The 12,866-nt window shown below is 38.1% G+C and overlaps 3 protein-coding genes across 3 annotated transcripts; all 3 read right to left on the bottom strand.

Annotated features, from left to right (window-relative positions):
- On the bottom strand, positions 1-536 carry LOC134185303 (uncharacterized). The gene is made up of 2 exons (XM_062653085.1): positions 307-536; positions 1-187 (listed from the first exon to the last, which is right to left on the bottom strand). The coding sequence occupies exons 1-2, from the start codon at positions 534-536 to the stop codon at positions 19-21; spliced, it is 399 nt and encodes a 132-aa protein (XP_062509069.1). The 3' UTR covers positions 1-18.
- Positions 537-4,354: 3,818 nt separating this feature from the next.
- On the bottom strand, positions 4,355-5,019 carry LOC134185302 (phosphatidylinositol phosphatase PTPRQ-like; the record flags this gene model as incomplete). Its single annotated transcript, XM_062653084.1, has 2 exons — positions 4,355-4,695; positions 4,761-5,019. Coding segments are annotated over 2 exons (597 nt in total), but the record flags the coding sequence as incomplete, so codon positions are not given.
- Positions 5,020-9,049: 4,030 nt separating this feature from the next.
- On the bottom strand, positions 9,050-10,945 carry LOC134185301 (uncharacterized). The gene is made up of 3 exons (XM_062653083.1): positions 10,805-10,945; positions 10,296-10,730; positions 9,050-9,393 (listed from the first exon to the last, which is right to left on the bottom strand). Exons 1-3 carry the CDS (start codon positions 10,899-10,901, stop codon positions 9,050-9,052), a joined length of 876 nt encoding a protein of 291 aa, XP_062509067.1. The 5' UTR covers positions 10,902-10,945.
- Positions 10,946-12,866: the final 1,921 nt, after the last annotated feature.

Raw genomic sequence — 12,866 nt, 5'->3', positions numbered from 1 at the left:
TTTTTCATTGATGTAAATTCAACTGTTTATCTCTTCGTAGATAATGGAATCGTCTGGTGTTGTTAGTGACCCAACCTTGCTCTGCATCACTGTTGTGCCAGCGTCAGCGTACGAAGCAATCTCACTTGTCTCCACGGTGACAGAATTGTATGCATTACTTTTTGTCATGTCTAGATCATCGATTGCACTACAAAATACATCACAACATAATTGCCAAAAATTACACACACAACACACACACACACACACACACACACACACACACACACACACACACACACACACACACACTAGACATTATTTTACCGTGTGGTTTGTGCAATTGATGGCATCTCATAGCAACGAGCCTTTGTTTCTGTGTCTTTGGCATCGTTTTTCTGCATGTGATTGTTGCAGCATCTCTTGCGATGCCGAACGACACAAACAGCAATAACAATAATAACAATCATCAGCAAGCAGGGTAACACTCCAGCAATAACAAGAGGTGCTGCTGTAGACTTCGACTCATCTAAACCAAAATGTATACAAATGCACATATAATTATAAATATGTACACACAGACTTTCAGCAAATAATCAATCAACTACATACGAATATCCTTTTTGCCGGTTCTTGCTAACAATTGACATGGTGGCCCACTCAATAGTTTCGTGTTGTTTGTAAATGCACTAATTGTGATGTTGTAGATGGTAGCAGGTGTAAGATTCGTCTCTTGAAGTCTCGTCTGTATGGTCTTGACAATTTTCGTCTCGAATTGAGACTGAAATATCAACTAAGCACACAACATACATTGAAAGTTTTCTTTTCCAACAAATTGTAATATACAAATTACTTGATAGAATGCAATGGCTTCGTCTCTTGAAGAATAAGGATTCCATTTCACAAGAAGAGAAGTTAAATTAGTTTTCGTAGCTGTACAGTTGGAAGGAGTGTCTGGTACTAAATCGAACAGTTGGTAATTATAGCAGACAAAGAATACGTCAAAGAAATTGTGTGCACGACCATATGCAAGGCAAATACAAGTCGGCTGTCTGTGTGTTTGTTTGTTTGTGTGTGTGTGTGTGTGTTTGTGTGTGTGTGTGTGTGTGTGTGTGTGTGTGTGTGTGTGTGTGTGTGTGTGTGTGTGTGTGTGTGTGTGTGTGTGTGTGTGTGTGTGTGTGTGTGTGTGTGTGTGTGTGTGTGTGTGTGTGTGTGTGTGTGCGCGCGCGCGCATGAACAGAAAAACCATGCAGATATAAACAAACACGCCAATCAAACGTAGAGTCTCTATACGAGTTCTGTATACTAGTACCTGGCAAAGTAGTCCGTGTTTGTAAGTAGCAAGGCGGCCCTTCAAGCACTCTTGTATTGTTTGTGACAGCAACGACGGTTATATCATAAATCGTATAGGGACGCAATTTCCTTAGTTGAACGGACTGATCGTACACTGTGAGCAACTTAGCTGTTACGTCTTTGTTCGATGCATAGTTGACCTGACACAATTTAATCAGTTGACCATGCAAATATTGCGTAAAATGTTGAACGTATACTGTACCTTTACTTTGTAAAATTCTACTTTGTAGTCAAACGGATAAGGAGTGTTCCACGACACACGAATAGAGGTGCTGTTTCTTTTCTTAATCTCACAATTAAATGGAGCCGTAGGTGCTAAACAAGAAAAGAAAATCATATATTTACAGAAAACTGTATATTTGTATGTGTTTCGACCCGTACATGCACAATCCGAACCATTCCCGATTTGGTTATTTACAGTACGGCAAGTTGGATATGCGGGTTAACTATTTGCAAACCATTCGGTACCCATTCGCGAATGATTCAAACCATTCACTAATGGTTATCCCAAATTCCCATAATGGTCCACCCATTCGCGAATGGTTGGCATTCCAGTCTATGGGTCGGAACATATACCTACATACCTTCGTCACTCGTTCGAAATTTCACGGTAATAGTCTCCTGGATTTTTCGACTCGATCCTTTGAACACTGTGACCGCTCTAACTGAAACATTATACCAAGTGTATGGCGACAGACCCGTGAGCTTTATCTGACGTGTGCTGCCGTTGGCACGAATTTCTTTGTTAAACTTCCACGGTTTCTCATCTGAGGTACTGATATCTAGCTTTTCATAAAGTGACAATACGTAATATTGGGTATCGCCATTGGGTTTTGTTGGAAGATTCAATCGAATGTTAGCCGAACGAGAAAGAATGTTTGTAGGCTTGGGTATATCGGAAGAAGAACGAGCTGTAGCCAAATCTGTCAGAACAATCAACGTTATTTTAAAATAACTTGTAATGACTAGACTTAATCTAACCTGCCTTATCAATGGTAGTGGCTGGTGAAGAATAATGCAGGAGCGGTATTTCTGAAACTGTTAGCACTAACATACAAAGATCAATGTCTATAAATGTTCCATGCACTTACCTTCAATAATAGTCTGAGTTTTCAAATGGCAAGGAAATCCTTCCAAAAGTTGTGTGTTGTTTACAACGGCAGTCACTGTGATGTTGTACGTTGTTAAGGGCGATAAGTTGCTGATGCTGGTATTGTAACTATAGACTGTATTTGAGAATGTTCTTGACTCTCTTGTAGTTGTGCAGTTGACCTGAAGCAAGTTTATACAATAATATTTATGTAAACATATCACTAAGAAAATTTTTATAAACAAACAGCTTTACGTAATAGAAAACAACTTTGTAATCATTTGGTTCAGGAGGCTGCCACGACATAAATATAATGTCTGCTTCTCGTCTGTTCACAGTACACTTTGACGGAGCAGCAGGCTCTACAACACATAAACATTGCACTAAATACATCTCACAAAATGCTACAAAATTGACTTTCATCTGCAGTTGTGAAATTCACGAGTTCACTTTGTTTGGATTTTAGTTCTGTATTATTCATGACGTTGACTGCAGTTACTGCGGCTCCGTAAGATGTGTAAGGTGATAAAGAAGACAGCTTTCTTTGAAGAGTGCTGTTCTTTGCAGGATGTCTAAACGTATCTATGTTTGATGTGTTATGTGATATCGATGGATCAATATTGTCAGCTTTCTTATAAAGAGACAATAGGTAGAAGTGAATGTCACCATTTGGAGCATCAGGAAGTTTCCACTTAATCAGACAAGAACGAGAAAGAACATTTGTAACATTTGGTCTTGCAGGGCGTGAAGGAGCTATAAAAAAATACAGAAATGTATCTTGTAAACAAGTTTCAAGTATTGATGACTACTGAGTATGTCTAACCAGTTTTTTGTGTTGTAAACGTGACTGTTGATTCGTTTGTGTTGGAATCACTCCACAGTAAAGTTGAACAACATGCAGTACGAGTTCCAGCCTGAACTTTAACAGTATATTGAGTATAGGGCATAAGATTGTCAACAAAGAGAAAATAATTTTCATGTTCTTCTGCTAGGTATGTTTTGACAATCTCTTGCTTTGGAAAGGAAACTAAAGACACGTTGTATTGAACAATAGTTCCGCGAACTTTGGCAGGCTTTCTCCATGAGACAACGACTGAATGGGAAGTGATGTTCAAGCACCGAACTTTCCTTGTAGGTGATGATGCTAAACAATAAAATAATTTAAGACTCTAAACAGTGCAGTCCTCACGATCAGATTGTTCATATTCTGTATACCTTCTGCATTGGTTTTGAAAACAGCGGGACGTTGAAATTTGCTTTCTAATTCTTGCCCATCCTCCACATTGATGGCAGTAACCCAAACATAGTAGGTAGTGAAAGGAATCAATTTGCCAATCGTTAAAACTCTCTGTGACCGTGAAACTGTTTTATTGCCATTATTAAGATTATTGGGTCGGCTAGTGTGATCAGACTGAATATATATTCTGTATTTCTTCAACACACCATTGGCATGAAGTGGCGGCGCCCAAGATATTGATACACTACTAGATTCAATGTCATTCGTTTTTACTCTCTGTGGAGGACTTGGTGCTAAAATATAAATTAATTAATATTAATGACGGCACATTAAAATTGGTCAACTCACTCACCAGCTTGTTTAGTTGTAAAATGATATGATGCATAATAAGGAGACAACAGAGGACGCACATAAGCTGCTATGTCTATTGTGTAGTTTGTATAAATGTCCAAAGCACTAAGATGGAATCTTTTTTCCGTTGTATTTTGCGAGTATCTGTTGCGATCAGGTCTTGTTGATTTAAAATATCTGATATAGTAACCAGTAACTGATCTTGGTGTTGAAAACAGTGGTTGCTGCCAAGTGATTAGCGCTGAAGTACTAGTCACTTGGGAAGACATAATTTTTTGAGGAGCAGTATTTACTGTCACACAAAATACAAATAAAAGCAAAATAAAAAACACATTATGTTCTTTACACTAACCTCCACCTTTAGTATCAAACGTTATCACTTGACTTGGACGACTTGTCAATTTTGCTTTGTCAGTTCGTCGAATATTGACTGCAACAATCCACACACTGTAACGTGTTAACTCTGTCAATCCAGTTACTGTGTAAGCTGAGATGCTCCCACTGACAGTCTTGTTAACAACCACCATCTTGCTATCATAGTTACTAGCATCAATACCTCCTCCCTGCACTACAATAATCTCATATTTTGCTATCCTTCCATTAGGATTAGACGGTTTTTGCCACTTAAGACGAACTGATTGTATTTGTTTGTCAGTGACTGTCAATTGTCGTGGCTGGCTTGGAACTTCATGTACAAATAGAAACAAATGTTGTTTGCGTGTATTCAATACAATTTGCTGACTCACTTACTAGATGACAAAGTTCGGAATTGTATTTGCGTGCTCCACTTGCTTTCCAGTATATTGGGTTTTTCAACATTGACAGCCTTCACAATTATAAGGTAATGAGAGAAAGGTTTGAGGTTGGTGAGCCAACTTTCAGTAGTGGTAGTTCTTCTGCAAGTTTGTTTGCTACTAACCATATTAATCTTGTAACAAACTGTATAGTATGAAATTGGGCCATTGGGTACTAAAGGACGCTGCCACTTGATCACAACCGAATAAGCTAAAATTGTGTCAACTTGTACATTGATTGGAGGACTAGGTTCTAAAAAAGAAACAAATTAGTTTAATTAATCAAAATTTGGTGACAAAATTACATCACAAGATGCTTTATACAACATCTTACTTGCTTGACGAGTTGTAAATAATATTTTTGATTCGCCACTTTTCAACCAACTAGGAGATCTGCCATTGATTTGAACATAAGTAGCAGCTTGAATTGCGAGTGTATAGTTGGTATAAGGTGTAAGACCAACCAAAGTAGTAGTTTTTTGTTTGCTGATGCTTGAAGTTACAATAGTACTACTAGAGGATGTATAATTGATATAATATCTGAGGCGAGATCCATTGACATAAAGAGGTGCCTTCCATGTCAACACAACGCTAGTTGCCACTAAAGACTGAGCTCTGATCTGTCTTGGAGGAGATGGTGCTGCAAAGAATTTATAAAAGTGCAAATTAGTACAAGACATAAAATGCTACTACACATTTGTCTTCTCACCTATTGGATCTGTCCTACCAACAACTACATCAGAATATGAACTGCAGTAAGATTGGTTATAAGTCACATTTACTTTGATTTCATAAGAAGTGTATGGAATCAGATGGTCCAGCTTAAATGAATGTGTGTTGGAAACTCTGGTTGCAAAGTCGTCATCATTATTCATCAGACGAAATTGAACGATATAGTTAGCAATACGACAAGCGTAGTGATCTTCTGCAGTATAGGATGGACAGTTGAATGAGACCATAAGAGAAAAGGTAGAACTACTGGTTATAGTTGGGTTTTCTGTACACTTTTTCCTTCTTTCTGCAACACAGAAGAGAACATAATCATTCCAGTTCTATCAGTTATGAGTAATTACACAACACTCACCGGAACATGCAGTATTTGTTCTGACTTGCCAAATAGAATTACATAACAAGCAAGAAGCCTTACGCAAGTGCTACATGCCATGCTATATTGTTTTATCATTACAAATTAAAGCCATGCACTTGTTCAATATCCATAACATCTATTTCGGAAAACTCACATGAGACAAACTGTTGACATGCTCTTGTACTACCTTGCAAACTTTGCATGAATATAGTGACATGTAGAAGCTGGAGTAACGTTTCATCACATTCTCAGTCATTTACACATTGAGAACTCTACCTCTTCATCTATCTGATACGATAACTATTGCACGCTTAACATAAACTGCTTTAAAATTAAAATACAAATCAAAAGAAAGCATTACAGACAAACATAATACCTTACCGTACACTTTCAGTTGAGAAGTTCGCTCATTCATGCCGTTACTATTGTTGGCAGTGCACTTGTACTCATTTTCATTAGATTTGTGAACATCTGTGATAGTGAGTGTGTTGCCATTCACTTTTACTTTGCTTGAACTGTTAAGTCTTTTCTTGGGAGAACGGATATGCCACTGATATGATGGAGTAGGATGACCAAATGCATTACAGGAAAGCGCAAAATTGTAGCCAGATAACACATGAGCAGTTTCTCCAATCTGATATACATGATTCTGTTCAGCATGTTGAGTGTTTATTGTGGATGGCTGTGAGGTCATAGCAGGGAAGACTGGAGCAACTGAAAAATGAAAAACAAGAACGTCAACCGTAATTACAAATTTTTTGACGATTTTCTAGTTGTTTACTAAGAATACATGCAACTTTTTTTACTTACAATATCTCTCAGTCTGTATATTGTACTGTACGTGTTAAGATTATTGCTGGTGTATTTGTTCTTATTTGTATTAATTATATCCTGCTTATTAACTTAATTAAACACTGCTATAATGGGTGCATTATACAGGGAATGGGTGCATTATACAGGGTGTTTCAAAAGTAACATACCGAAAGTATTTATAATTAAAAATATTTATAATTAGAAATATTTGCTACATTAACTAATCATAACAGTTGCTGGGAATGTGAGCCATCCACTTGGAGACAGAGTTCGACTCTCCGACGCAGGCTGCTGAAGACTCGGTGCAGTTCCTCACATCTGATATCGGCAATGATTTGTCTGATATTATGTTTAAGATTATTGATTGAACGAGGATTGTCAGCATAAACAAGATCTTTCAATTTTCCCCAAAGATAAAAAATCCGGTGGCGTCAGGTCTGGTGAGCGTGGTGGCCATAAATCTCGTGAAATGACGCGTTCACCGAATACCTTGCGGACGGCTGTCATCGTAGCTCGTGCAGTATGAGCAGTGGCGCCATCTTGTTGGAACCATGTTCTTTGCTTTACTGATGCTGTAGGTTGTTTAGAAAACGGAACAAAAATGTTCTTAATATACCGATCAAAGTTAACGGCGCTGTCGAAGAAGATTGGCCCAATGATACGGCTCCTGGATACTGCACACCAGACACCGATCTTTTGGTCATGAAGCGGCTTCTCGAATATTTCATGGGGATTTTCAGTTGCCCATGTTCTCGAATTCTGCCTGTTCGTATAGCCAGATAAATGAAACCATGCCTCATCAGTAAAGAATGTATCATTCATACAATTATTATCATAATTGTATCAGATATACAATTATTGTCATAATGTATTTCAATAATATACTGGTATGTTACTTTTGAAACACACTGTATTTATGTACGTTATAACAACATCGTGTCACTATACTACAGTATATATCTTGGAAACGCAGAAAGACAAAGTATGTGCTAAAGTCATAACATATAGTGAACATGCACTATAACTGAGAATCAATGTATTAGAGTTAATTAATTAAAGCTCATAGACAAGCACCATCACTAGTTTTTCTACAGCAAGTGCATTTGTTTCAATATTCACACAAATACCATGTCTGTACGTGCTACAGTCTAATCGGTCATGGAGATTGAGTGTGTGTGGTCGTTGCTGTCACAAAGATGCATTGACAAAATCTTTGGCTAGAACACATGCAATTACAACATTTAAGAACGACACACAACATACCAATACACATGACCTCAGATAGGACTGAATTTTTAGACTGCAAGTGCTGTTCTTATTTCCTGGATATCATTAAAACATCCGGGTGTTTACAAATTTGTGGATGGAGATGCCAGAGCAGAGTTACTTGCACTACCTGCGCGTCTTGTTTGAAAGCTTTATTTAGGTGACATTTAGCACAGTTTAGGCTTTAAACGAGTCTTATACTTTGGCCTACTAGCACCTTGATAACTAAAAATGTTTACTGTGAGAAACCAGTACATCAAAGCACATGCTTATGCAGCGCCGGATCAAGGAATTTTTGAAAGAGGGGGTTCATCGTTAGCAGTCATTTATAGCATTACTAATTTTCTCTTTTCTAATGAAATTGTATGAATTTATTCAACCACGCCTATTGGAAAAGAGGGGGTTGAAACCCCCTAAACCCCCCTCTGGACCGGGCCTGTTATGGTATCATTTGCTGCATAAATCTACTTACCAATTACACAAATTGCATGAAATTAATATAATTAGTTAATTAATTAATTAATTAAACACTCTTCTATACATACAAAGAAGGCAACTTTCTTTAGAAAAACTGCAGTACGATAGTTATTACCAGGCGCATACTTAGGTGGTTTAGGTGTACGTGTGTTAGAACCATTAGTCTGACTCCGCTCGTACCTTTGTAGACGACCAATCAGACTTGAATGTGCATGCAATATTGTACCCTCTTGGTTAGCTGTAAAGTATAGAAGCTGTAGCACGGTCCAGCTGTATAGCTAGATCGAAGTAACCAGAATTAGACTCCAAGACTCTTTGGCACGTAAAGGACTGTCAGTAAATAGCGATAGTTTTTTGACTCCATAAATTTTCAAAAGTTTTCCAGACCCACCACCCACCTCCTGCTTTGTGCTACATACCAATATTGAAGACCAGTATATATTGCAGTATTTAATAAAGTATTTAATTAATAGTCTACACGACATCTACATCTATCTAGATATATCATTGACAGCATTTGACCGTCAACAGATGCCCAATAATCGGCTTTGACATGGCACTTTTATTAAATACAGCAGGTCACTAAAGTACACTAGAATACGTCAAGTAGGGTGTGCTTCATTTGGACTTTCAGAGCCAGCATCTGCTACAACTGTGTTTTCCTTCACAGTCTTCGTAAACCAACTGCTGACAATCGTCTCTGTAGCCACTTCTGCTGTGCTTCCACGAAAAAGCAAGTCCTGTGGCAGTCCAAAGCGCTTCAATGACTGCATAATATCTAGCGTTTTATCAGGATTGGCCAACCCTCTAAAGAAACGTCCGTTGGCAAGAGGAGTTCCAAACAACGTAGGCTGTAGAGCCATTTTCTCGACACGTGGTTGACACGCGTTTGACACGTGGTTATCTATATGCAAACTGTGTATATCAGTAGGAGCTGGACGCGAGTCTGTACACTCAATACAAAGTGTGTCAAGTGCGATATCTTTTACTTTGAAAATCACCACCCACACAACCGTAAAGTTTACGTAGTGAAAAACTATCTCTAGTTACGGATAGCCCTCTAAATATAGATCAGTATTACATTTATACTATGCATATATTTACTAATGTCTTCAAATTGACATAATAATTATATAATTAATTAATTAGAATAGAGCATGTTGAACTGACTGGGAGGTCTACAAGAAACACTAGAAGAATCGACTCATACGATGCCCCATGCAGGTACGCCCCTGATTACTGCAACGATTTATCTAACACATGTTGAGACAGATTTTTACATTTCAAAAGAGTTTGCAGTAACGTACGTACTGTACAGGCGCGGATACAGAATTTTTCGAAATAGGGGGTCCAGTTGTCATTAGCCACGTCTCATAGAAACTAAATCTGTATATTGACCTAGAGAACCAGCAAACTCACTTCAATGTGTATCTAATAGAGTTAATTTCCTAGCATATTTATTAATAATTACAGACATATAACTTTAGAATTAAACAAATTAACCATCAAAACATGAAGGTGCGTTCGCTTTAATTAATAATAACACAGAACAAACAAAATCCATTTAATATTTCGGCTGCAGTAGGTGGAACCCTTCCCTCTAACCGCCTATGCTGTGAGGTAGCTTAGTTTGTTGTTGAAATAGTGTCTACATGTGTAAGAAAGAGATGGCAAGTACATACATTCATCTTTTTTTACTTAAACTAGTTTAATTATAATAATAAATTAAGAAAAATGAGAAATATGTCTGCTACAATACTTGTGAATGTCTAATTCTGTTTATTAGACTCGCGTATATCAACATATTTTAGTCAAGCAAAAAACAATTTAAATTATTGTTATTTTTACCTGGAAAGGCGTAGATATCTAGTTGACAAATGTTAAAACCAGCTGATACTTCAACTGTAACCTGACTGGCTGAAACTGTTGAACAGTTATAATAAAATTCTCCAGATTTCTGACCACTCGCCGCACACCTTTGTGATCTCTTTTCTGGTGAACACAAGTTTCTGGCAACTACTTTCCATCCGTCAGATGTTGATGACACTGATGTGTTCGACTTTACGTCTTTTCCAACAATGGTAACGGACTGAAGTTGTAAACATTGTTCAAAGCGAATCCCTAGGTTTAGCTGGCGATATTCCATATTTATTCTTCTGCGTTGAATGACGCATGTGCTAGTGTTCGTATCAAACAGCCATAGCAAATGGTCTCCCAATAATTCGTGTGCGTTTTTCTTGTTTGCACTCAGTGATATCCCAGGAGCTGTTACGTCTACAGCAACTGTAGAGAAGGAGGAAAACTAGAGATGCCTTGCCTCTATATGCTCATTCAGCGTACATGCAGCACGAGACTACCTGCATTGTTCGTTTCACATCGAATACTTCTAGTGAGAGTGTACACGTAGAAGCAGAGACGTAGAAGCCACAACAGTTGTCTGCTTGACGACATCATGAAACACAACCACGAGGCTAGTGTACAGAATAGATTTGGTAACACTGCACGCGTTCAGAGAGATTTCCAGTCTAAGAGGAAGTCAGACCAACTTCTCAGAAAAGGAAGTGTTGCCCCCGCCTACAGACATCCTACTCAGATCATTTGGTAGACGTGGGGTAAACCTAGCTGTATGTTCTTCCGCATTTCTTCTATAGAAGATTAACGTTCCTCGGTCGACGGAAGTTTGTCACGTAGAGCGCAACTGCATTGGCACACTCTCTAGTTAGTTAATTAGGCATATTGACTGTGGTCAAAGTATACTCTCCAACTATTGCACGTAGCTAGTCTACATGCATCACTCTTTCTGTCTAACTAGTAATTATCATTTATCTAGATCTGTACGTTGTAGCGCTAGTTGCTGTTGGCAACGCGTGGCCGGTATTAGCTACACGATGTCATATCCTGCAATTGGAACGATGCATGCTGTTTGATCGAGGCACATCTACTCGCTCTAGCTCTACGGTTGACCTTCGCAACAGTTAATTAAAACTAAAAATTAGAATGTTAGAAAATATGTTTGCAGACAATATCTGAAAACACTAGGGCTTCTATACAGTTAGTGGACTCTGACAGTCTGCGATGTGCATGTGCAAATTAGAGCAAAAACTTCGACACGTCCAGCCACTAGTCAATGTTGAGGCACTGTTCATATATACGTTGTTCACATCGCCTTTGATGAAATGGGGAGGCATGTGCGTGGGTGAGCGCTCTATCGACACATCTTTCCTGATTTTGTAGACACTTTATTTCCTAGAACTGACAGTTCTGGAGGCTGTTAAACCATTCGTGTAAAATACAAAGTTGCATCTAGGCGCTCATAAAGTAAATGGCTAAAAGAAGAGACTTTTTATGTTAACAAAAAAGTCTAGTTTTACATTGGGATTGACGAAAGCAAAATTCAACTCGCGCTAAATAGACGTGGTCGACTAGCGCACGTTGATAAGTTTTTCTATGCCAACTAAAAATATTAAAACTCGTGACACTGACATTAGGATTGAACATGCGCACTAGCAACTTGATGACTTCGAATACTTAATACGCAGCAGACTGTGGTAAAATTAGTCTACCTATTTAATTAATTAATCATCTACTCCCGGAAGTATACGCTAATGGTTGGCAAAGTACATTTTTGAAAAAGTAGTTTGGTCCTGCCGGAACGGTTCCATCGTCTATGTATTGGTATCAGTGACGGCAGACTTTTTGGTTTTGTTACACGGGATACCTATAGTGTATATATCTATTAAATATTAGCAACTACAAAAATTTACAAATTAGTCGATTGCGCTTGTCACTCGTCTCTATCTAACCAAAGCAAATGTATTGAAAACAACAATCGACCTGTTGAGTAATATGTAATTTTATGAATATTTCCAATGTTGTATAGAAGCGATCGGGATATGATATCAACGTTTTGAAGTACAGAGTTTAACTTTTTCTATTATGGATAGTGTGGTATTTTATCTAATAACACAATTAATAAGTGTAAAAATCTCTGTACCTAATCTGTGTCAATTGCTTTAACGAAAATCGGAATTCAAGAGTACATGCAATGGCGCGCTTTTGTGCTGTACTGTACGGGCATTTATGGACGAAACTCAGTCGTCGTTGATTAAACCTGAGATCGGTGGCTGTATTAGTTAAATTATATCTAGCTAAGCTTCATAGTTTCAACAGTGCAGCTTTATGTGTAGCACATTTTGATACGTTTTTCTTCCTGCTAGTATACAGAAACGTGATACGCGTTTGTTTCGTGTTGACCTTAGTATGTCTTATTTCTCATTGATGTAAATTCAACTGTTTATCTCTTCGTAGATAATGGAATCGTCTGGTGTTATCAGTGGCCCAACCTTGCTCTGCATCACTGTTGTGCCAGCGTCAGCGTACGAAGCAATCTCACTTGTCTCCACGGTGACAGAATTGTAA

This window comes from Corticium candelabrum, chromosome 10 (assembly GCF_963422355.1).
Source record: "Corticium candelabrum chromosome 10, ooCorCand1.1, whole genome shotgun sequence".
Taxonomy (NCBI): Eukaryota; Metazoa; Porifera; class Homoscleromorpha; order Homosclerophorida; family Plakinidae; genus Corticium; species Corticium candelabrum.
Note: the sequence above shows the minus strand (reverse complement) of the source record. Positions and strands in the feature narration are given on the sequence as shown.

Coding starts and splice junctions, on each gene's coding strand:
- LOC134185303 (XM_062653085.1), bottom strand. CDS start 536: ATGTGCATTTGTATACATTTTGGTTTAGATGAGTCGAAGTCTACAGCA. Junction 188..306: donor TCAATTGCACAAACCACACG/GTAAAATAATGT, acceptor TGTATTTTGTAG/TGCAATCGATGATCTAGACA.
- LOC134185301 (XM_062653083.1), bottom strand. CDS start 10,901: ATGATGTCGTCAAGCAGACAACTGTTGTGGCTTCTACGTCTCTGCTTC. Junction 10,731..10,804: donor ATGTGAAACGAACAATGCAG/GTAGTCTCGTGC, acceptor CCTTCTCTACAG/TTGCTGTAGACGTAACAGCT. Junction 9,394..10,295: donor AGATATCTACGCCTTTCCAG/GTAAAAATAACA, acceptor TTGAGTGTACAG/ACTCGCGTCCAGCTCCTACT.